The 25,961-nt window shown below is 43.9% G+C and overlaps 1 protein-coding gene across 1 annotated transcript in view; it reads right to left on the minus strand.

Moving 5' to 3' along the window:
* The window catches only part of GALNT9 (polypeptide N-acetylgalactosaminyltransferase 9), a 215,926-nt gene that overhangs the window by 158,337 nt on the left and 31,628 nt on the right, over positions 1 to 25,961 (minus strand). Inside the window, exon 2 of the mRNA XM_026656939.1 lies at positions 15,851 to 16,031. Coding sequence (XP_026512724.1) covers positions 15,851 to 16,031 — 181 coding nt within the window. The remainder of the gene's footprint in view (positions 1 to 15,850; positions 16,032 to 25,961) is intronic.

Below are 25,961 nucleotides of genomic sequence, written 5' to 3' on the forward strand. Positions count from 1 at the left end.
AGCTCTCTTCCTGCTTCCTTCCCTCCAGGTTTTAGTAACATTCTATATTGTTTAAATGAAATACAAACTCACCGTTGGCCTCTCTACCCCGGCATAAAGAATCAGGATTTCAAATCACTACCAAGAAAACAGTGTAACTTCACCAGAATTATGCAAAACCATTTCAGAAAGTTCTGCTACCACCCACAAGCCCATAATGTTCAGCTACGACAGGACATGAGAAATTTGCTTACAGAGACTACAGCAAAAGTGGACTGACAGTTCTGCAGTATCTGGCACATGGGGACCCCTCTTGGACCCACATGTACTGTACGAACACTGGCCCATGGAGAAGTGTGCCTTGTTTAGCTTGACTGAGGCTGCAGTTCCTACGGAGGAAAAACTCCTTCTGTTTTAAAATAGTAATAGTTCTCTTTTTCCAACTCCAAGAAACTACCATGACTCTCAAAACTTTACTTGCATTCATTAGAAAGAGCAATTGTGTCTTTAAGACCCTCATGCAGAAGCAGGTCACACTCAACAATATAGAGCATGAGAGTGAATAAGGGAAATTAAGGATGCAAAAGGTCTGCTTGGTCAACTGGTTCAGACCTGTCCATTAAAAGATTGTCAATGTAGTATATTTTCTAGTGCTGAGTCCAGTTTTCTATAGTGCAAGTCTCTTCCCCAATTTCTCCAAGGAGGTGATTCCATTCTTTAATAGATCTCGTTATTAGAAAGCTTCCCTTAGGTTTTCTTTCATACATTTGTCAACACTTCTTAACTCAACATTTTGTGTAGCAGCTACTGTTTACTCCGAGGACTGGGCATACTGAGGTCTCCTGTGCTTGTAGCTATCCATCTCATCACGCAAACTTTCTGGAGCGGGCAGAGCACAGGGAAGAATATCTAACTGTAATGTGTTTAAACAATGTTGAAATCAACTAAGAATGCGATTCCAGGTTTCCTGCCTACTCAAATGCAGCAACCACTTCATCTACACTTATTAGAGCTAATAGTCATGCAGAATTTGGCTTTGACAATTAATATACAATAAGACACTGCAAACATGTAACAAGGGGGAAACTGTTGCATATGAATGTAGAATGGGTTTTTGGAGAAGTGCATTCAGTTTTATGATTCTGTTTAAGTTGGATTTGCCAGTTTTCCTGTCATTATCCCATAGGCCAGTGTTAATAATCAAGATCTATATTATATGCTTTGTGGTATAATTAAAGTCACTACTTAATTAGAAAACCTAGCTAGTGCTAAACAACGGGGAATCAATAATGTATCTAATGGGAAAAGCCAGAAAGAACTTTTGTTTTATATCAGAAACAGCTGAGAGCTAATAAGTGTACCCAATATTGCTTATGGATTAGCATTTCTGTGCTGTGCTCCACATGGGAGCTCTGATCCCATCATATCTTATAAGCCAAGCAGTGCCAAGCCTGGTAATGACCTGTATGGAACATCTCCCTATCTCGTCCAACAAGCTTGGAATTCCCTGTGCATAAGCTAGAGGGCAGCCTGTCCTGTTACCTTCTAGGGCAGTGGGGCAGGAAACAGCATGGGAAGTGTTCCATATTATTACCCTGGTGAAGACTGAGGTGTCTCATAGTCCCAGGCAGAGCGTCCACATTAACGACAGCAAGACTGATTCCTGACTCATTGCCAACGAATAAGGAAGAACGATCTGAGCAGCCAGAAGAGACTTCCTATGCACTGGCCTCCTTATTACCCTGCCGGGAAGATGGGAAAAGTGGACGAGCTGGTCTTTAGGGTACAAGCGGGGGTGGTAGACGCTGTGAGGACGGCGGCAAATCGACCTCCGCGGCTCCCCCGTCGATGGCACTTACTCCTACCTCCCCTGATGGAGTACAAGTGTCGATTCGGGGATCGAATGTCGCATCCCGACGAGACGCGATAATTCGATCCCCGAGAGATCGATTTCTACCCGCCGATTCAGGCGGGTAGTGTAGACGTAGCCTCAGGCAAGATGGTAAGTCAGATGAAAGTTGGGCAAGATGTACCTATTCAAAAGCCTTGGCATCAGTTATGTACACACAATACAATGGGTGTGCAAGCATCCCTGCACTAATGTATCTGGTCTGTATTTTGGGCCAGATCCTCCGCTGGGGTAAATTGGAGTCAACAGACCTAAAAACAGCCCCATCGGAAAAGTCTTGTTTTAATACGGACACTAACCAAACTACAGATAGGGATGATTCATCCCCCAACTTCTCCTTCGGGGTTTTAAAAATGCTCCAAAAGCAAAAGTTCCCTGCACCGTCCTGGCATTAGGGGTATTAAAAATCTCTACTAGGGCATGGATTTTGAAGCTGGTTGAAACACTTTAATCAGGTCACTTCTCACTCATCTTTTCTCAAACACAAATCATCCCAATTAGTCATCCTCCTCCTATGTAATTCTGTCCATTCCATTTTTAATCTTGGACACTCTATGCTATATACTCTCTGTTTTAACAAGGTCATATTTGAAGTCGAATAGGTTGGCCAGCATGAGACACTATACTCCAAATGTGGTCTAAGCAATGCTTCATAAAGAGCTAACAAATTATCCTTGGATTTACGTAGAGCTAGTTGAAAACTTTGACAGAACAGTTTTCCATCAAAAAATGCAGCTGAGTCAAAATTGAAAAGTTTTCCAGGAACATGTTCATTCTGATGACTTTTTTTTAATGGGAAAAAGTTTGATTTTTTGTTTACTTTTATATTAGATTAAAACATTAATTAATTTATATGTATAATTTAACATATTGTATTTAATACATACTATTTCATATTCATACATACTAAACATCTTGATGGTCCCAAATCTAAACTTTTTAGAATTTTCGTTTTGAGGGAAATTTCAAAATGTCAACGTTTTGTTCTGATTCACAATGACTTTTCTTTTTAATTTCAGAATTTCCCATGGAATGGAAATTCTGGGTCCTGACCAGATCTAGATTTGTGCCAGATTAAGAGTTGTTTCACACTGGGGGATTGTTAATCCTGTACTCTAATCTATACTGCCCAATCTGCATAAAAAATTTAAATTATGAATTTTAACGTGAACAATCTTAAATCATCTTTCCCCAACCTATGAGATGGAGACTTGGGGTCACCAGACTACTCCAGAGGTGAGGCATGAGAACGGTGCGGGTGGAGAAAACTTTATAACATTGGATCTGCCTCTCCCCAATAATTATCAGAGGGGTAGCCGTGTTAGTCTGGATCTGTAAAAGTAGCAGAGAGTCCTGTGGCACCTTATAGACTAACAGACGTTTTGGAGCATGAGCTTTCGTGAGTGAATACCCATTTCGCCATGCATCCGACGAAGTGGGTATTCACCCACGAAAGCTCATGCTCCAATACGCCTGTTAGTCTATAAGGTGCCACAGGACTCTTTGCTACTTTCCCCAATAATTGATCTTACAATAGTGGGTAATCTACCCAATGCTCTTTGAAAGCAATTAATCTTCCATCCCTGCTCCAATACATCTTCTAATGCAGATGGCCACAAGAACAGCTCCCTTGTACAGGCCTTCAGGCAGAAACCCATAGACCAGAATTTCTCTTCTCTTCTTCCATGGCACTCAGATAAGCTGAAAGTGTGATTTGCCCCAGTAAAACTATCAATGGACGCCCACCATGCTAATACCATGCAGCTATCTTCTGGGTGGGGAACAAGTTCATCATACTCTGTGGGAAAGAGAAAAATATCTAAAATGAATGTGTGCTCTTGCAGCCATGAAACTGGTAAGTCATGAAGCCCTGGAGCACTGAAGGACAATCCCTGATGGAATGGCTGGTTTCTAACAAGAGGCCTTAGAGATGGTTGATGTTATTAAACCCCTGAATGAAGAAACCAGAGGTCTATTTACTAAGTCTTTCCTCTTGATAGCCCCATTGGATCAATTCCAGAATCCTTTTGATAGGTAATTAAAAAAGCTTTTCCTAAGGTACAGTGTGCAGTGAACCATTAATTACTTTTCAGAACCTCAGAGATGCTATTCCTTTGCTATTGTGAAGCATTAACAGCAAACAACTAAAATGTCTGCCTCTATAAAAGGGCTGAATAAATTAAAAGTAATTTCTTCAAGACCTGGTGTTCTCTGCTCTTTGTGGCTGAAAATTTCAGTTCTTTCAGCATTAATAAGTTTGCTCTTTAAGGCTACATTTTCTCAATACAAATATCTATGACCATAACACAAAGGGTATGTCTACACTACGAGAGTAGTTCGATTTTACTTAAATCGAATATGTGGAATCGATATTGCAAAGTCGAACGTGTGTGTATCCACACTAAGGACAGTAATTCGACTTTGTGAGTCCACACTAACGGGGCAAGCGTCGACATTGGAAGCGGTGCACTGTGGGCAGCTATCCCACAGTTCCCGCAGTCCCCGCTGCCCATTGGAAATATGGGTCGAGCCGCCAATGCCTTCTGAGTAAAAAAATGTGTCGAGGGTGCTTTTGGGTCAGTGTCGTCATCCGTCTGTCACTACCGCCGTCCCTCCCTCCCTGAAAGCGCCGGCGGGAAATCAGTTCGCGCACTTTTCTGGTCAGTGACAGCACGGACGCCACAGCACTGCGATCATGGATCATGCTGCGACCATCGCTGCAGTTGTGGCCGTTCTCAACACCTCGCAGATTATCATACACCTTTCCCTGAGGCAGATGCAGAGAAATCGGGCGAGGAGGCTACGGCACCGCCGTGAGGGCCTGAAGTCGGAGAGTAGCACAGAGCTGTCAGAAACCACGAGACCCAGAGCCCAGGACATCACGGTGGCAATGGGTCATGTGGATATTGTGGAACGGCGATTCTGGGCCCGGGAAACAAGCACGGACTGGTGGGACCGCATAGTGCTGCAGGTCTGGGACGAATCCGAGTGGCTGCGAAACTTTCGCATGCGGAAGGGGACTTTCCTCGAACTTTGTGAGTTGCTGTCCCCTGCCCTGAAGCGCAGTGACACCCGGATGCGAGCAGCCCTGACTGTCCAGAAGCGAGTGGCCATAGCCCTCTGGAAGCTTGCAACGCCGGACAGCTACCGGTCAGTTGTGAACCACTTTGGTGTGGGCAAATCTACCGTGGGGGTTGTTGTGATGCAAGTAGCCAACGCAATCGTTAAGGTACTGCTCTCAAAGGTAGTGACCCTGGGAAACGCGCAGGTCATCATAGATGGTTTCGCCGCGATGGGATTCCCAAACTGCGGTGGGGCTATAGATGGGACTCACATCCCTATCCTGGGACCGGACCACCAGGCCAGCCAGTACATTAACAGAAAGGGCTACTTTTCAATGGTGCTGCAAGCACTGGTGGACCATAGGGGACGTTTTACCAACATCAACGTTGGATGGCCGGGCAAGGTTCATGACGCTCGCGTGTTCAGGAACTCTGGTCTGTTTAGACGGCTGCAGGAAGGTATTTACTTCCCGGACCACAAAATAACTCTTGGGGATGTGGAGATGCCTACAGTGATCCTCGGGGACCCAGCCTACCCGCTAATGCCCTGGCTCATGAAGCCCTATACTGGCGCCCTGGACACAGAAAAAGAACTGTTCAACTACCGGCTGAGCAAGTGCAGAATGGTGGTGGAGTGTGCTTTTGGCCGTCTCAAAGGGAGATGGAGAAGCTTACTGACTCGCTGTGATCTCAGCGAAACCAATATCCCCATTGTTATAGCAGCTTGCTGTGTGCTCCACAATCTCTGTGAGAGCAAGGGGGAGACCTTTATGGCGGGGTGGGAGGTTGAGGCAAATAGCCTGGCTGCTGATTACGCCCAGCCAGACAGCCGGGCGATTAGAAGATCCCAGCGGGACGCGCTGTGCATCCGGGAGGCTTTGAAAGCAAGGTTCCAGACTGAGCAGGGTAACCAGTGACTGTTAAGTTTGTGGACACAGAAGCTGAACCTCCAGTTACATACCCCCTTCACCCCCTTCCCAAAAAATAAAATCAGTTCTATTTTGTCAATGAACACCGTTGTCTTTATTACTGTTTTCGCGGGAATGTTTTAAACCGGGGACGCAGACTGTGGCGGGGGGCGGGTTTAGTGTTCTGATGCAAATGATGCTTCTAAACTCCCGGAATGACAGGCTCCGCAGTGGTGCACTGGTTGTTTCAACGGAGCCTGCCATCACTCCTGGGCGGAACTGCGTGTATGTGTCAGCTATGTGAGTTTCTGCCTGGGGGAGGAGGGTTACAGATCCCCTGCTGCGTGGCTCTGTGATCCAGGATAAGGACCGCAGCATAAGATCTGTAACTGCCCTCCCTCGCCACAAAGTCACAGAGCAACCCCCCCCTCCCCCCCAGGAGATGAAAACCACCTCCCAGACTGACCAGGGTCACTAGTGACTGCACTGTGTATGTGTCCTGATGCTGAGCCTGACCCCGCCTCTGTACCCTGCTAAAGGTGACTGTCCTGTCCAATTACCAAGCCCCTTCCCCCCCTTCAGACAGACTCTCCTCCAAAAGAAAGTCATGGAAACAGTAATTAACAGAAACGAATATTTTATTATGAACCACACATGAAACGTGGGGGGTGAAACTTGCAGGGGGGCTTCTGTGAGGTGGGTAGGAAAGGACTTTTCAAATTTTGGGGAATGAGAGCCTTCTAGTGCTAGAGCAGTCTGCAGGGGTTGACTGAAAGTTTTAACGGCCCTTGCCGCCCCTCCTTCTTTGTACTTTGGGTGAGGGGGGTGTGGGACTTGGTGGCGGGGGAGGGTGGTTAGAGATAGACTGCAGCGGGGCTCTGTCCTCCTGCCTCCGGTCTTGCAGAACATCCACAAGGCGCCGGAGCGTGTCCGTTTGCTCCCTCATTAGTCCAAGCAGCTTTTCAGTAGCCTGCTGGTCCTCCTGACGCCACCTCTCCTCCCGTTCCATGACTGCTCGGTGCATTTGTGACAAGTTCTCCCTCCACTGTGTCTGCTGGGCTGCCTGGGCTCGGGAGCAGTCCATTAGTTCTGAGAACATGTCTTCACGCATCTTCTTCTTCCTCCGCCTAATCTGCGCTAGCCTCTGGGAGTGTGCTGACAGGCTCGGTTGGGAGACAGTCGCAGATGTGTCTGTGGGAATGGGAAAAAGGGAGTGAATTCCTGAGACAGATAAATGAAGTTGTGTACAAAGAACCTAGTCTTTCTCTGTGAACAAGACCATGCACTCCACCTCTCACATGCGCACTCAGGACAAGGTCGAATTTTCGGCCCTCGCCTTCAGTGCCTGGGGTCTTGCAGTGGTCTTTGCAGTGGTCTTGCAGTGATCTGAGAAGCGTGGCAGGACACCTGAACTTCTGTAGCCAGCAATCATGGTAAGCCCTAGACTTGTGGCTGCTTAAAACTTTAATAGGAGCACTGGCCTCCTGTCACATTGAAAGCAATGCCAGTCTCAATGCCAGCAATCAGGCAAGCATGAACTCGGCCCCTGTCCCACCCCCTCGCGGCTGTCCCAGGGAAAGATCCCTGTATGCTGCCCCTCTCCCTCCACCGCGTGGCTGTAAAGCAGTCCCAATACTAACATTCCCCTCCCTAATTCAAAGCAGGGCATCATGAGCGACATCACCCTCATGAGGATCTCGGACAGCGAGAAGGAACGCATGCTGAGGGAAAGCATGCAAAAACCAGGGCCGTATGCCGCTATGCTGTGCCGTGCGATGATCCCTGAATACTTGATTGTGTCGTGGCGGGGAAACGTGTGCTACCACGGAGGGCCCAATAAGATCGCCCTACCCAGGAACCTGATGAACAGGCTGGAACTGTACCTCCATGAGACCTACGAGGAGTTCTCCTATGAGGATTTCGTCTCTATCCCCGGCCATATTGACCGGATTTTCGTGTAGGTGCACTGGGACTAAAGAGTGGAGCGTCTTGGGCTGCATAATCATGAATACCCGGACATTGTAAAAAAATGTTTAAATAGTTGGGACTAAATAGTGAAGAGCCCAAGGCAGAGAAATCATGAGAAACCCTTTGTTGATATTGTAAATATTCCAGTTTTGTTGCAGATAACTGTTTACGTGTTTAAAGCACTTTAGGAAATAAGCCATTGTTAATATTGTAAATAATTCAGTTCTGTTAAAAATAAATGTTTAGATGTTTAAAGCACTTACTGCTTGATCCTTCCCCTGATTCTGTGTCCAGGGTAAGGGATGGGGACGGTTGGTAGGGGATCTCGGTAAGGGTGATGAAGAGCTCCTGGCTGTCGGGGAAATCAGCGGTGCCAGCGCTGTCGACTGCATTGTCCTCCTCATCTCCTTCTTCATCTTCCCCGTCCGCTAACATGTCCGACGAGGAACCGGCCGCAGACAATATCCCATCCTCAGAGTCCACGGTCACTGGTGGGGTAGTGGTGGCGGCCGCACCTAGGATGGAATGCAGTGCCTCGTAGAAACGGGATGTGTGGGGCTGGGATCCGGAGCGTCCGTTTGCCTCTTTGGTTTTTTGGTAGCCTTGTCTCAGCTCCTTGATTTTCACGCGGCACTGCGTTGCATCCCGGCTGTATCCTCTCTCTGCCATGGCTTTAGAGATCTTCTCGTAGATCTTAGCATTCCTTCTTTTGGAGCGCAGCTCTGAAAGCACGGACTCATCGCCCCACACAGTGATGAGATCCAAGACTTCCCGATCAGTCCATGCTGGGGCCCTCTTTCTATTACATTGCACGGGCATCTCTGCTGGAGAGCTCTGCATCGTTGCCACTGCTGCTGAGCTCGCCACGATGTCCAAACAGGAACTGAGATTCAAACTGCCCAGACAGGAAAAGGAATTCAAATTTTCCCGGGGCTTTTCCTGTGTGGCTGGTCAGAGCATCCGAGCTCGGACTGCTGTCCAGAGCGTCAACAGAGTGGTGCACTGTGGGATAGCTCCTGGAGCTATTAGCATCGATTTCCATCCACACCTAGCCTAATTCGATATGGCCATTTCGAATTTAGCGCTACTCCTCTCGTTGGGGAGGAGTACAGAAGTCGAATTTAAGAGAGCTCTATGTCGAACTAAATAGCTTCGTGGTGTGGACGGGTGCAGGGTTAATTCGATGTAACGGCGCTAAATTCGACATAAAAGCCTAGTGTAGACCAGGCCAAAGAAATATCTTCCTTGGCTGACATAGCCGGTAAACTGAATCCATCTCTTAGTATTATGGCTGTCACTCAGCTACCACAATGTGCTAGGCATGTGGTTGCACAAAAGAGATCAGTTAAATTAAGGATCCTCACCTAGTGGCCATAATTTCTTGTAAAAGCCAATTTAGCTCTTATGGAGCTCTAGGATCATATTAACTTTTCTCAAGTGTGTGCATAATGCATCACAGCAGGTGTTTTTGGCAAGAGGGAGTATGCGTGGGTGTGGCTAGGTCAGTGGTTCCCAAACTTTAACAAACCTGTGAACCCTTTTCACCTAAATGTCAAGTCTTGCGAACCCCCTCCTAAAAATGAATATTTCCAGGGATTTTCTCTTTTACCTGACTATGAATTATAAAAGCAGTGATCTTGGAAATATAAAATTTGTTTTTATGACATGCTTATTACACACTATTTATTATTATTAATTATTTATCATAACAGTATTTTTATTACATTATGAAAACAGCAACACTCTTCCAAGCTCTCACTTTCGTAGCTTGTATCACTTTGAATAAGCCTGTTATAAGACAAGGCTCCTATGTTTCATCAAGGAGTATCAGATGTGAAACAGCATGAAAGTATTTAAGAAGTCAACTCAAAGAGTTCCAGCTACACAAGCATTCAGGTCTTGAGCAGTCCAGGAAAACAGCACACGTTACAACAAAGCTTAAACTTGTTTTTAAAATTATTATGAAGAACAATACTAGCTGCCTATTTAATTTTTAAAAAAGCAAAAAATATCCACCTCCCTTTCCATTTCTTATATGGAGTCTTGAATTTTAAATCTCCTCAGTATGATAGAAACGCTTGCTTTGATCTGCTTAGATCTTGGAAGTCCAGGAGCTCCAGGCTGCTGGCCCCGTGCTGCCTAGGGTCCCTAGGGACAGCTCTGTCTGCCATTAGGGAATTTTTTCCTGAGAACCCCCTGTAACATTTTGCGAACCCCAGTTTGGGAACCACTGGGCTAGGCCTACACTAGCAGTTGGGAGTGTGATTCCCAGTTTGAGAAGACATTCATCACAGTAGCAGTATTGAGCAGCGACATGGGCTAGCTACCCCAAGTATGCACTCACAGGGTCCAGGTGAGTTTGTAGCTAGCCCCTGCTACCCCAGCTATTTTTAGCCAGCAAGCTCAATGAGAGCTAGCACGAGTAAGTTCACAGGAGCTGGGCATTGCATACCAATCTCTAAGTGTAGACGCAGCCTGTGTGTATTACATAAAAACACCTAGGTTATTTATGTTGCAAAGTCAAGCCCTGGGAAGTTAGGAAATGCTGGACTTACAGTTGCCCGGGCTACCTTAATTTGGACCCTGTGCATCCAATCTGTGCACTGAATGAGGCAAGAGATGTGTGGGAAAATATAGTATGTGATCATGCAATTGCAGAATGTATCATAATGCATATGCACAAGGAGGAAGTATTAAGATTACCCGAGCAACCGTAAAACTGGCATTTGCTAACTTTTCCAGGGCTTGACTTGGAACCTAAATAACTTTCTTTTTACATGGTTTTTTTGTATGCAGTTTCCTAGGTGTGGTTCATTTGGTTGGGTTGGTTTTTGGTTTTGTGTTTTAGGAAACGGCTAGCCCTTGAGCCACAGGACTAACTATATTAGCTGGTAGCAACAGACGGCTGTTGTCCCAGAAAGGGGGTTGTGATGTTGGGACCATGTCCTAGATCCAGGAGTAGTGGCCTAGCACCGCCCAGCCCTCTCTCCCTCTCTACCTCCTCAGCACCTCTGAAAATCAGGCCACTCATATTCAGGTGCCTAAGCCAGGATTTAGGTAGCTAACTTTAGGCACTCATGTTTGAACATTCTGGCTGCAATCTGTATCAAAATTCTACTTGCCCGCAGTGATCTGGAGAGCATGATATCAATGTTTTCATCGGTACACAAAGCAGGAGCTCGAATAGTGTCAAAAGGCAGCTGTTAGATTTGGAGTCTTCTCATCTAAATGGAAAATGGCCAACACACTGCATAATAACGGTGATTTATTAGAAAGGAAGTGTTGGCCAACTGGACTCTGATATCTGGTGATGGATGTGGTAGAAGAACACAGATGTTTAGAAAGACATTTTTGACCTTGTTTTCCCCAGGTAAGAAACTTACAGAAGTGTCTTGGAGAAGAGTAAGGAAGAACGAACTGTCATACTCATGGAATATCATGAATCACAGTATTTCCAAACGTGATTTCTCTATTAAACAACATTTTCCCCAGAGAGATATCCACACTGTCAGTACTGGCTCAGCTAGGTTCTGCCATAGAAGACTGAAATTTGCCTCCTGTCCATGAGTAAGAATTACAACAGAAGAGCAGAATATTTAAGCATGGCACAGGAAGTTTTGCTAATGCTTTACTGCAGGTGCCCTCTGGAAGGAGCAGGAGGTTTAGCATCCCTGTATCACTACTGAGCCGACCACCTATATGCCGAGACACTTGTCTGTATTATGCTTTTCATGGCAGCAACAAAACTGATAGCTTCCACAATAAGTGCTTTTTTGTGCACTGCAACAACACTGAGAAACTGCTGCAAGAAATATAGAGCGAGATGAATAGAGAACAGAGCAAATATAAACAGAAAAATGCATTAGTCAATAGCGCCCACAGATCAGCCTAGCAGGTGAACAACCTGCATATATTAATAATATACTCAGCAGCAGCAAGGGCTGCTTGTGGGAGAGCTACATAAACCCTTCCTTCCTTCTACATTCCCTCTTCTTTTGGCTTGTGCCTGACTTGATGAATAGTGAACATTTCTGAAACTTCTGTCTATTTTGTATGAAGGGGGATCAAAATAGTTCAACCAAAAGCATTCATTCCTTAGGTGTTCACTGCAACAAAAATAATCCTGTGCAACTCATTTGGCATTCATGTGGATTTTATAAATACTTTTATAGGATTTCCACTGGAATTTAGATAGCTAATTGGGACCATTATTAACTAACTGGACCATACATTTTAAAGCATTGCCATGTATTTTCACAAATCTAAAAGACATAGAGCACATTACGCTGACAACACCAAGCTGCAAAATGAAATCCCAATTTAGTCCAATGCAAAATGTTTCAGCTAAAAATGTGTGGAAAATCACCCTGAGTCATAATTAATCCAGATGATTATACACCATTTTGCACTTGAAGGTAATATATAAGTATCACTTCTGATATTTAATTCTTGCATCATCCCAGAGCATTAACAGTCCAAAATTGCTAGAACATAGAAATTGACTACGAAGGCCTATGACATTTTCTAAGCGATGGTCAGCAGTCCAATTCCATGTTCATCAGATTTGGTGCCGTGTGAAATCAGACTTCTCAAAATGCTGTTCAAGATCAAATCTAATTAGCTCATCTAAAAGTCCATTTAAAAAAACAACCCTGCCTCTGGTGCACGTGGGATGCCAAGAGAAGAGAGAGTTGAGATATGTTTCCTACACCATGTTTAGGTCAAAAAGTGATTTTTATTGCAATCAAGGGAACTGTAATTTCAAGTGAACTATTTACTGTAATTAATTCCATTTGGCACATGAAAATAAAATGCCTGAAAAATTGCTGCCTGCTTCTGTGCTGAGTTAGTGTTTCCCCATTTATGGGGAAGGGATGTTTGTCCTTTGAGTTTGAAGGTCTCGGTGACAACAGCAGGTGGAAAAGCACAGAAATGCAAACATACAGGAAAAGCAGCTTGCTGGCAGGATTACACAGGTTTGCAGATTTCTTTGCAGTGGGACAACACTGGGAGTTGCTACAATTTAGTACGCTGGCATTGGTTCCATCTGGCTGTATGTCCCCTTTGCGAGACATCCCTTTCCTGTTTATTGCATGGATGAAAATGCATCAAGAAAAGCCATTATATTGCTGTACATTTATTTAAGGTGTGCTAGGAAGAGTCACAACTAGAATGCTTACCCTATCTCTATACAGAAGATGGACAAAAGTGGTGAAATTTACAACAGTTAAAATATAATGAAAGTCAATATTTAAAGCCACATTTTTTTCCCAAAGGAGCAGTAATATGTGGGAGTTTATCTATTTGCATATTACAAGCTCCACACTTGCGTGGCTGAACTGTATTCACATTCATAAATTGGGTATAACAATCCATGCAAACAGCCAGCTGATCAAAAATATTCCCCGTTTGCATCCACAATACCTACATGTGTATGCAAATGTGGGAGTTTGAGTGGGCAAAATGGAGGTTAGACTGGGAAGGAAGGATGGTCAGAAGGACAGGGCACTGATGTGGGACTCAAGAGTTCTGGGTCCGGTTCTGAGATCAGCCATAGACTTCCTGTGTGATTTGTGGACCTTAATTCTACCCCGTTCCTCATCTGTAAAATGGAGATATTTCCCTACAGTCACAGCAATGTTGTGAGGATAAAATCTGTTAATGATTGTGAGACGATCACTGATGAGGGCCACGTGAGTACCAAGGAAGACAGAGAGATAAGGAGTCCTTTGGAGTACAAGGTTTTACATGAGAATTTAGGGTGCGATTTTCAAACCCTCACTTATCACTAATTTCTAATGAGAACTGGGCATCCAACCCCCTTAGTCAGCTTTGAAAATTTCAGCCTTAGTGTATGGATGAAACTGCACATCAGTCACACCACAGTAGATCTGTTAGGATGCAACATTCAGGTATAACACTGAACAATGGATAAACCAGAAAAGTAGCTCTTGTTAGTGCATGGCTCATGTGGGATACTGTACTTTTGAACTCTTCATGTCAGTGGGTGTTCAAGTGAGAGTTCCCAGGTGTATCTGGTGTTTAAGTTCTTGTATGTCTGTATTTGCCAGAATCAAAACAAGGTTGCTTGTGAGAATCATAGCAGAAAAGTGAAATCTAATCAAATTCACCAATTGAATGGAGGTAGAGTCTCCCTCTGATACACACAGATTAAACTCAGCTCTACCACTGAACTTTCACTCATTTTTCAAAGCAAATTCAAACTAAAGGTTTGTTGAAGCTTGGACATGTCTCAATATACATGTTTCCAGGCCTAACTAGAACCACCCCAAGAGTGTCCAAATATCACACAGAAAGCAGCTCTCATAGTATTTCAGACATTTAATAAGACAGTATAATCTTATGGGAGTCCCAACCAAAATGGGGGCACCCAAAGGGTTTGGATAACCACAGATGCTTATCTGAACCAATGGTCAAAGCTTCTAAGTAGAGCTGAGCCAGAGCCAAACTCGAAATTCCAGCATCGCCAACTCGAAACACCCCCAAATGTTGAAGAGTATAGCAGCTAGATCCAAACTTTGCAGCTTTGGCTTCTTTTCACCTTTTTACTGCTTCACCCACCCATATTTACTAACTACTTGAGTTTATTAACTACCAAGAGGCATGACCCAAACCCCACTGAAGTCAAATGAAAGATTCCCATTGACCTCAATGGTGTTTGAATCAGGCTTAATATATAATTTTAGTGGTCACAGGATAATCCCACACTGGAGGGTTTACCCTTTCTCCAGGTGAATCCCACGCTGGATTTTCAGCACATGTTGAGTCAGGTGTAACATCTAAGTAATATTCTTCTCTCTCTCTCTCTCTCTCTCTCTCTTTCTAATCTATCTAATATAAGATTACTTTTCCACACCAAGCATCTGAGTATGTGAATGCTGAGTCAATGGTTCTGAGACTAGATTGGCATGTAACATCTAAGGGACTCTGGGAAGGCTGAAGTATTGTTTTGCTAAATTTAGTTTCTGGCTTCTTGAATTGTCAAAGACCTTTTTTAAATTGTAATCTGCTCACAGAGCACAATGGTTGTGCTTGACTAAACTTTTCTCCCCCCCTTAATAAGGTACTTTTATTTAACTTTCACTTCTGCCTGGGAACCCCAATGGGGATTTTTAAACAGAAGATTATTATTACAAATTAATTAACTATTCTTTTCAGTTTTGTCTACTGAGAGCAGCTAAGCATTGCTGCCGATCTTCACTGCATTAAGACATTATTGATCGTCATTCTCAGAATGACTGCGAGAATGACTTTTCTGGAGAAAACATAACGATATAAATATGAAAGATCTGAAAGGCACTTAACACAACCTATAATAAATCAGTACAAATATTAAACATATAATTGCAATGTCAAATGCAGTGTAGACATGTGAAGAATGTGATATTATAGTGTAAATATGCACATTCCACAGACAGTAAAAAATCTTAAGTGCATCTCTGACTGTAATTAAAGGCCCCTGCTGTGATAGTCTTACTACTTGTTTCATCACAATCTAGACATGAGTAAATACCCTGCCTCTACAGTTCTTTCATAAGAACACCCCAAGTGCAATTAAACACAAAGCATTTGATGTTTTCAATCTTAAACAATCAGTGTCTACAAAACAGCGCTGCTTCCATTTGTTGGTGCTACCTCATCTTTCATAGTACGTGACTCCAACAGGCAGAGAGAGAGGCTCCTGCTGCTAATATCTGAGCTCATTTGGCTGTGGCTAAGGTTTTACTGAACAATGCTCAGCAGAGCTTGCACTTTGAAGTCATTACTGATCCAAAGGCATGGACATGCATATTGTGGCATTACTTGTAAAGTTAGCTACAGATGCTGACGTGATATCCATGCTTGAGATCACAATTGGTCTTTATAGTTTTCACTACACTCAGGAGCGTATATCTGGCTAACCTTTCAGTACACCCTGAACATAAGGCATGCATACAGAGCTGCTACCATGGTCAGAGGAACAAGAATCACTTGCACAAATAAAAATGTAGGATTCAACTTACTTTTTTGGTCTGTAGTCAGGAATGGACCTATCCAGTGATATCCTGTCACTGAGCTGGGCATTATAACCATATTCTTCATACTTAGTCTCAGATTCATGACTGTCATCTCTCAAGGTAGCAGCCATTCCTCCCTGGCCCAAGCCTCCTGGACCTTCAACTAGTCCCATGGGCTTGGCTAGACCTAGAACGAAAGAAAAAATGCAATTGAAAGGATAGTATAGAGGAGGTAGCAATAGGGTTGTGTCTATGTGTTTGGTTTTTTAAAACATTTAAGCAAATAGTAATCTGTTCCGGAATTTTTATTAATTAAGCATACAATGACTGGGTGAAGAAGGTGAGGATCAGAGCAAATGTTCTCTCTAGGAATACTGGGCTAGATCCTCAGCTGAGGTAATTTAGCATAGGCTCAATTGTTTTCACTGAAACAAAATGCTGAAAAGCCCATCCCCACTTGAGATGTTAGCCAATGAACAGTGCACCTGGTATGTTTCGTCCACTAATGTATTAATGCTAATTTCAAGAAATCAATTTAAAAACAACAACTATAAACACAGAGAAAAAAACCCATCTACAGATACACTGTCACATGCATCTTCCATGGCAATAGAAACTAATAAATAATCTCATCACATATCACAAACCTTAATGTTCCATTTTCTGAAGAGCTGCCTATCCATAAGTCATTAAAAGTTATGAACTTATTTATAATAGTCTTCTGGATCCTGTACAGCAGCTTACAAATATCTTTCAAATAATTCACAACACAGAGCAAAACAATTATAGCTAGAGCTGGTTGACATGTGCCAAATTAAGATGGTTTGAGAAAAAATAGTCAACATTCTCTCTCTCTCTCTCACACACACACACACACACACACACACACACACACACACGAGCACACACGACAAAATTTTTAGTAAGAGGCTGAAGCTTATTTCTCCTTCTCCCTTGCACGGCAGTGTAAGGTCTTTGACAATCTTGCCTTTACTATGTAAGAGATGGAACTCTTGGGGATCTCCTTTGTACCTCATTGGTAAGCTCTGCCCTCGTTGTTTATCATAGCACTATCACTGGCGCCACAAATCCCTAGTTAGAGATCTAAGGTGCACTTACACAACTTGGTAGATGACAATAAGTTTGAGAGCTAAAATATTAAGGCCAACATTTTTAAGTTCGAGAGTCTATAGTGAGACACTTAAAGCATACTTAGGCATCTAAATATAAATGGCCTGCTTTAACATAGGTACTGAGCACTTGCAGCTCAGGTATTCAATGCCTCTAAAAATCAAGCCACTGTTAGTTAGGCGCCTAAATGTGGATTTAACTGTTGGCACTCACATCTGAAAATATTTGTCTTAACACTGCAGGGAGCAATCTCAATGCAATTTGGGCACTTGACAGCCACTTGAGCCTTTGAAAATCTCCCCTGGCAACTCACAAGTTCATTGCCAAGTATCTAGTTAAGTTCCTCTTCATCATGCCCCTGAAATGCTTGATAGTCTCAGTGTGAATCATGGGCCTTGGGGTACAAGGGATGGGGGACAAAGAAAACACTACAGCAAATCTTTCTTGGCATGGCCAAGCCATTGAAAAATTCAAACAGCTCTAGGCAAAAAAGCCAACTGAGTTGTCAAAATGAAGGCAAAACATGAGGATCACACTGGCAGGATCTCATTATGGTTATGCGGTATGCGTGGGAGGTGAGCCCAAGGTCTGATGGGTGACTGACTTAGAGGAAGAGAAAGAATAGGTGAGCAGGAGCAGAACTCCCGGAGGCCATGTAGGCATGGGAGGGGGAGAGGGGAAGGCTGGAGCTTCAAAACAGAATGTTTAAAAAGTGTCTTGTTTACTGAGGCAGAGAGAGGAAGGGCACAGAACAGTGACGTTTGGCTTGAGGTAGAAGCTAACTTGCATAAACGTTCTCTAAAGCCGCAAGTAAAACAGAACTCAGAAAGATACAACATATGAACAACACAAGTGCATTTTGGGATGGAGAAACTCACCGGAGCATTCTGCCAGGGGAACCCCCAGCCCACCCATTTAACCGGCTTTATAGGCCCTTTGTGATACCAGAGCAGAGATCTGGCCCATGGTGTCCTCATAAGTCCCCTTGCACATGCGCATCTGCATAACCTGTGGATATGGCGGGTGCTGGCGTCACAGGGATAATGCATCTGATAGCAATGGATGGAGTCCATGTTTAAAGCCTCATTTATTAAATGTATTGTTCCTTTCTCTAAATTAGCCTCTTATCTATTTGCAAGAAACGAACAGGAGGGTCCATATCAGTAACTGAATACACTTGCCTCACCCTCCACTTCCCAAAATCCAATTTTCCCCCTTAAAAGTAAAATCTGGGAATCAAATGAGTGTAAAGTGGGAGTCTTGCAACAAGAGTAAGGTATCAAAAAACACAAGGGGAAATTCAAGAAGTTAGCTCAGCTGGACTGGATAAAAACATTCAACATCAGGCAGTTTTGGCAGGCAGGCACAGAACCTTTTCCAGCTTTGACAAACGTTGCAGCTAGTCGTCTTTGTGCTAGTCCAGCATGCAAATGTTGAATGCACCTTTCCACGTTATGCTGCGCTGCCAAATGCAGGGGCAGGAAACCCAGAGAATTTGTTTCTATACAGCCTTCTGCAGCGATATGAGCAAAACTAAACAAAAGACTTGATGACCCAGAACATTTCCAGTGATTTCCTTGAAGTTGGACGTGTTTTGAAGCTATCCTTTGATTCATGGAATTGTTCAAAGTAAAGCTCCCACAAGCTACAAAGCATGTGGGACTCCTTTGTTCCTTTCTTCTGCTGAAACATTTATAAAACTGTCTGGCTGATACTGGCCATCCTCCTACTCTGTGGGCTAGACTGCAACTTGGACTGCATCCCCACCCAATGAGGGAACTTACTTAGACTCCCACATCTGCTCTTAACCAAGCTACCTGAGCCCTGGGGTCTGGGGGTGTAGAACCTAGTTACTCCGTCTCCAGAGCAAGTGGGAAGGGAAGGACGGGGAACCGACACAGCTCTGGCTCCACTATCCTTCCCACTACTGGCCAGCGTAGCTCTGTTGGTGTGGAGGGTGTCAAAATTTGCTGCAGGGGTAGGCCAGTGGCAAATCACTCTTGCCTTGCCCATGGATTTAGAAGGCAACAGGGCAGGCATTGTGTCTCAGAGGGGAGTCTGAATCACAGTGCCTTCTGGGACTTCTCTTCTGTGAGAACTGCGGCTTACCCCACCCCACCCTGTGCTCAAAGTCACAGCTGAGCCCTCGGTTTGTGCAGTACCCAGCATCATGGGGCACAATGCTGATTGGTGCCTCTAGGTGCTATGCTAATAGTGATAAATACGAGGGGCTGTGGAGCGCCATTTAAAGGGTGGCAAGGGCACAGATTTCCCTTGTTCCCTTCACTGGACCCTCCTTTTCCCCAGAGGCACCCATCTCTACTCGCAGCCTGACCCTGTGGGCACACGTGTTCCTACACCTACCCCCACCAAAGCTGAGTGAGTGGCATTGAGACCTGGAGAGCAGGGATGCAGCACCCCTTAGGTTTGGCCTTGCCAAAAAGTGGCCAGACGGTGGCCCGGGTGGACCTCCTCTCGACTGGCGCTGCAGCCTAAATACTGTAGCCCCTGAAGCATGCTAGCTGCTTTGCAAACAAACACACTGACAAAGACAGTTCCTGCCCTTAGGAAGTTAATGTTCCCCCTGTAATTTACCATTTTGCTCTATGAAAAAAACAGCATTACCCCATCCATCATGAACTGCTATTCTTTATTACTCATCCCATTTATAGGAAATGCCCATTAAGCACCCCTTTTTCACTGAGACTGCACCAAAATGTTTCAGGAATCTTTTTCTAGAGTACATTAACCTGCTTGTAGTTATCCCAATAAAACAGCTGGGATTGTATTATTGACCAACATACAACCGTATTACATTTTTGTATTCTGCAAGTATAATGAGAAACTATAACCAACTATGCCTAAATACAATTGAGAATTGATTTGAGCATGCCTATGATTCAGTACATGCAAGTGGAGTAACTGTAACCAATAATGCTATGCCTTCGATTTTTGCTGTTGACAATTTTCCAACAGACCAGCTTTCTGTAGGAAAATGCCAATTTGACAAAATCAAAACATTTCACTGGACCGTATAAATTTTGTTGAAATTTTCAATGGAAACTTATTGAAGCGCTTTAACAAATGGAATATTATATCATATGTATAAAGTTATAACATACCATAGACGTCAAACCAAATCTCTTGGACCTGATTGAAATGAAGTGCTTCAATCAGGTCATTAGGTGTTTCTCAAAAGAAAAATAATCAGAAATTCCATATTGTGGGAAATGTTGACATTTCTACTTTTTGTTCTGATTTGGGACCAAAGGAAATTTGGAAGGGTCTGAATCCCCTAGGAAATGGAAATTCTGAGTTTTGACCAGTGCTAGTATTTAATATGATGCAACACTTTCAAATAGACTACAATGTAAAGCACTGATCCTACACACCCATACTCTCACAAGTAGCCCTTCAGAAAGCAATGGAACTACTCCCCTGAGATGCTACTTTAGTAAGAATAACTACACGCAGGCTTAGACTTCTTCCAAAACGCATCACTTCCAGTAGTGACTAGTGATTTTGAGCACCTCCATTTTTGGATGCCAACTTTAAAGGGGCCTGATTTTTCAGAAGGAGGGTGCTCAGCACTTTCTAACAAAAATCAAACCTATTTAATGTGTCTTAAATCAGGCACCCAAGAATTTGAAGAACTCAAAATCATTAGCAGTCACTTTATAAATGCTTGTCTGCAATGTTTAAGTCACTGAAAGATCCTGGAGTATGACGGTTTCTTCTTTAGGCTTACTGGCTCACATTCTGATGTCAAAAACAACAGGAGTCCGGTGGCACCTTAAAGACTAACAGATTTATTTGGGCATAAGCTTTCGTGGATAAAAAACCCACTTCTTCAGATGCATGGAGTCAGTTACACCAACGTACATAGGGGGTGACTCCAGCAAAGCCAATGAATTTACACTGGCATAAAGGACATAAGTTCTGGCCCACTCACTTTAGTGGTAATGATGGTTTTGTTACAATAGAAGATAACTGTATTTACTTCTTCTAGTTCAGGTTCTGCTTGTTTATGAGCAAAATCGTTGCATCCTGAAAGGCCCAAGGACAAGAGGAATCAGCATGTGGAGAGTCTCAAGCAGTCTGTTTGTTATTGTTCTCGCTAGAAAGATGGCTAGGAAACCCTGCCCAACCATGTATAATTGTAACACTTTAGTACGCTTTATTCCCAAATCTAGTATTTTAACTGTTCATGCTGCTAATCTGATCTCGTTCTAGAAAACCACCAGAGTTGCACTTAAAAGATACTGCTGGGTTAGTTTTTTTTGCTCTCGTTACCCCCACGCTACTGTAGCCTGCTTGCAATTATCATAATAATGCAGCAATATTGACCAATGTACAGCAGCAAAATAAATGATACCACATTGCTTCATTCTGCAAATACAATGTAAAAGTGGCTCTAGTAGCTTTTAAGAAAAATTTACTATTACTTGTCCTACATTCTCCATCCATATAGTATCTGCAAATGCAGTAATTACAAGCAATATGTTTCACTTTTATATTTTGCTAGTCAGCAGTTAGATGTAATAATCTTGTGTCCCATATAAGAGAGCATCTATATAGCATCTTTTGTCTCAGATGATGCCCAAATGCTTTACAAATTGCTTTCTGTATGGAAATAACTGCAAAAGCCAGTAGCATTTGGCCAGGTCATGGCCCCTGATCCATGCATGGACAGTTCCCTTAGCATGTGGCCCGCCAGCATCAAAGAGAAGAGTGGGCTTGCCATCTCTGCAGCATGATTCTGCATGGAGATGGGGTCAGGATATGAGGGCTGAGGAGCCCCATATTGGGTGGAGGTGGAACCAGGGCTGTGGAGATATATTTTGCTCATTCTTGTGACCTGTGGTGCTTGCCTGGAAACGGCAATACAGTTCAGGACTGTATTATCTGTTCTGCATAGCTCCTCTTCACGATGAGGAACGCTTTAGAAGTAGGAGAGTGGGTCAGCCATTGCTAGGGAGAGTCCTAGGAAACAGTGCTCCTAGGGAATATGAGAGACAGAGACCCAGTATGAGGCACAGGTTCTCCTATGTGTCCGAGAGGATGGCTCCAGGTTTGGGGCAGGTCCCACAGCTCTTTCCAATGGAGGAAAACCCTCACACCCCTGACAGTATGGTTGAGGGGGATCCTCATGGAGATCCTCATGGAGATGTCTTCCTCCTTATTCACAGATGATCCAGGCCACCATGTGGACCCTTGGTTCAGTACTGCCTTTGAAGAGATACATTCACTGAATCTGCAGTGTCATGTCCCACAGCACCTAGGGTTTCCCCATAGAAGTCTCCCATCCAGTAGTAAGCCAACCTACTCCTGCTTAGCTTCTGAGATCTGATGAGATCACATCACGCTGTAATACAGTTGAGAGAATCCAAAGAGCACCAAGTGCTCAAACAAGTAGATATCTCAAACTACTTGGAGCTCAGATAATAAGACTGCAGAGTTGAAAAGCCCTTCAAAGACTGGCTTTGTTAAATCCAGCATAATTTGCTTTATAAGTGACAGAACGCTTATTCACTATGAATAATAATCATTTTTCACAGATCTCAAGATGAAGACAGAAAGAACCCATATACATTTCTTTGTTATTTCAGATACTGAACTCCTCTCTGTCACAAACCCAAGAGACTAGCAAAAAACAAATGAACAAACATTAACACCATATTGTACAGCAGCCACTTAAGAACTGTACAATTCTAAAGGTCATCCAGATTCAGAAAACCTATGGTCAAGGTGTAAAATCAACTGCAAATCAGAAAAAAAAAGGTACGAAAATGCAGATCGTAAGAATACACACATGCCCGATCCAATTTCATAGTCAATAACAGATGCCAAATCTTCGCAGTATACACAAATTACTGCATCAGTGCAATTGCAGGTATTTAGTACGTGAAAGCAAGGTGTCACTTCCGAAATATAATGAACTTTTTACTAGTTAGAGAAAAAGAATCCAGTGTAAGAAACTTTGCTTTTATTAGCAAAATAGCTGACTCGTCAGTCCTGTGCGGTGGAGTGTGAGCAAGGATTTCAGCCTAAATAACGTTGTCAGCTCCTTTAAAGGTCTGATATGGAACAGAAAGTGGTTAAGTTAAAATAGCATTTTATACTCTATAAGTCTTATTAATAGATTAGATAGATAGAGTAATAAGGACTGTATTACTGCAGCAAGGACACCACAATCAACGGAGAGAATGAAGCACTGGTTCTAGGCCATGGTAGCCTAGTGATACAGTGCTGAGCCAACATAGGTGGAGGGACTCTAAGAACTTCACTTTGCTCTGAAGCCTGGATCTTTTCTCTACAATGTTGTGTCAGAGCAGCATCTGTGGAAAGAAATAAGCTACTGGAAATATTGGTACTGGGCAGAGGCAATTGCTATTGATTTTATGTGGAAGGTGCTCAGATACTACAGGGCTGGATAGCAGTATACAACCCTCAGAAGACAGAAAAGCTCCCACCACTGAATGTTGGCATGCATCTGGGTTTTAACCCTTTTTATCATGTTAGTTTTCTTTTTTTTTTTTTAAGTCGCATTTTCTTCAAAATCTATTTGCATTTTGAACGTTTCATTGCACATCAGTAAGTCACTGTGGCACGGTGGCGGTGTGGCCATGGTCAAGGGGGAGCCGTTCAGCAGCGCAGAGTTGCGCACTGTTAGTGTCAGAAACTGCTCCCGGCTGGCAGGGGGGCACCAGTTGTGGGGGCGGCCAGATTTCTCCCTCCTTCCTCCCGGTGGAGGAACATGGGAGCGGAAGCAAGCGGTGACACACAGATACTGCTCACACACACGTGTTCCTCTACACTCCCATAGGGAGCTGTGAAGGGGAGCAAGGAGCAACTCTGTGCCAGCTGCTCCATGCATTCAGGTTAGTTTCATGGGGGCAGGTGGGGGCAGGGGTGAAGGGGGATGGAGAGCCAGGCTTCTTGCAATTTTCTTTTCCAAGGGTTGCATCTTCTTAAATGTTTTTTTTAACTCAGGGGGAAAATGGCACTTTATCTCTTTAAAAGCTTCCCCCTTCCCCCCCCCCCCCCCCCTAGATTTTTCAATTGAAAACCTGTCTGCAATATCTTCGGAGGGAATCAATACTCTGAGACGTTAGCTTAATCATAGAATAAAGAAGGAATTCAGGGGCAATGAGAAATTCACATAATTTGGAGCAGCTGACTTTTGGTAGTCTAATCAGTTTTTTAAATTACAAGAAAAAAGGTTTGTAGGCTATACGATAGATATGTTAACACAGTTCAAACAAGCATTGGCTCAGAAGTTCTTTTTATCCAAAGTAGCTCTATACAGAATTTGTTAACATGCAGGACAGGAGTACAGGGCAAAATGAAGGAACAGCATCAGTTCTCAAAGAAAGTACAAGATTTGTTGTGTCTAGCAAACACTGCAAGTCTCAATTCTCCCACCTTTATGTTTTATTATTATTTGTACTGAAGTGGCACCCAGAGACTCAGGGTGCCATTGTGCTAGCTGATGCATGGGCTCAAATATAGCTACAGATGATTGTTTGACAGATGACACAATAAAAAGACAGACTCTTCCACAAAGTGTTAACAATGTAGGTTAGGACAAAACACTGCTGATGTCCAAGACAAACACCTGGGTTGGGGAGGGTGAGGCAATAGCAAACCGAGCAAGATGTCACATAATAAATAAAGGTCTCAGTACTGAAGTCCTCAATGCTTTTTTTGCTTCGGTCTTCACAGACAAGGTCAGCTCCCAGACTGCTGCACTGGGCAGCACAGTATGGGGAGGAGGTGAGCAGCCCTCAGTGGTGACAGAACAGGTTAAGGACTATTTAGAAAAGCTGGACATGCACAAGTCCTTGGGGCCAGATGCAATGCATCCGAGGGTGCTGAGGGAGTTGGCTGATGTGATTGCAGAGCCATTGGCCATTATCTTTGAAAACTCGTGGCGATTGGGGGAGGTCCCGCACAATTGGAAAAAGGCAAATATAGTGTCCATCTTTTAAAAAAGGGAAGAAGGAGAACCTGGGGAACTATAGACCGGTCAGCCTCACATCAGTCCCTGGCAAAATCATGGAGCAGGTCCTCAAGGAATCCATTCTGAAGCACTTGGAGGAGAGGAAAGTGATCAGGAACAGTCAACATGGATTCACCAAGGGCAAGTCATGCGTAACCAATCTGATTGCCTTCTATGATGAGATAACTGGCTCTGTGGATATGGGGAAAGCGGTGGATGTGATATACCTTGACTTTAGCAAAGCTTTTGATACAGTCTCCCACAGTATTCTTGCCAGCAAGTTAAAGAAGTATGGATTGGATGAATGGACTATAAGGTGGATAGAAAGCTGCTAGATCGTTGGGCTCAATGGGTAGTGATCAATGGCTCGATGTCTAGTTGGCAGCCGGTATCAAGCGGAGTGCCCCAGGGGTCGGTCCTGGGGCCGGTTTTGTTCAACGTCTTCATTAATGATCTGGATGATGGATTGCACCCCCAGCAAGTTCGTGGATGACGCTAAGCTGGGGGGAGAGGTAGATATGCTGGAGGGTAGGGATAGGATACAGAGGGATCTAGACAAATTGGAGGATTGGGCCAAAATAAATCTGATGAGGTTCAACAAGGACCAGTGCAGAGTCCTGCACTTAGGACGGAAGAATCCCATGCACTGCTACAGGCTGGGGACCAACTGGCTAAGCGGCAGTTCTGCAGAAAAGGACATGGGGATTACAGTGGATGAAAAGCTGGATATGAGTCAATAGTGTGCCCTTGTTGGCAAAAAGGCTAACGGCATATTGGGCTGCATTAGTAGGAATATTGCCAGCAGATCGAGAGAAGTGATTATTGCCCTCTATTCAGCACTGGTGAGGCCATATCTGGAATATTGCATCCAGTTTTGTGCCCTCCACTACAGAAAGGATGTGGACAAATTGGAGAGAGTCCAGTGGAGGACAACGAAAATGATTAGGGGGCTGGGGTACATGACTTATGAGGAGAGGCTGAGGG

Source organism: Terrapene carolina, unplaced genomic scaffold (assembly GCF_002925995.2).
Source record: "Terrapene carolina triunguis isolate 2854851 unplaced genomic scaffold, T_m_triunguis-2.0 Scaffold234, whole genome shotgun sequence".
In the NCBI taxonomy this organism is placed as follows: domain Eukaryota; kingdom Metazoa; phylum Chordata; order Testudines; family Emydidae; genus Terrapene; species Terrapene triunguis.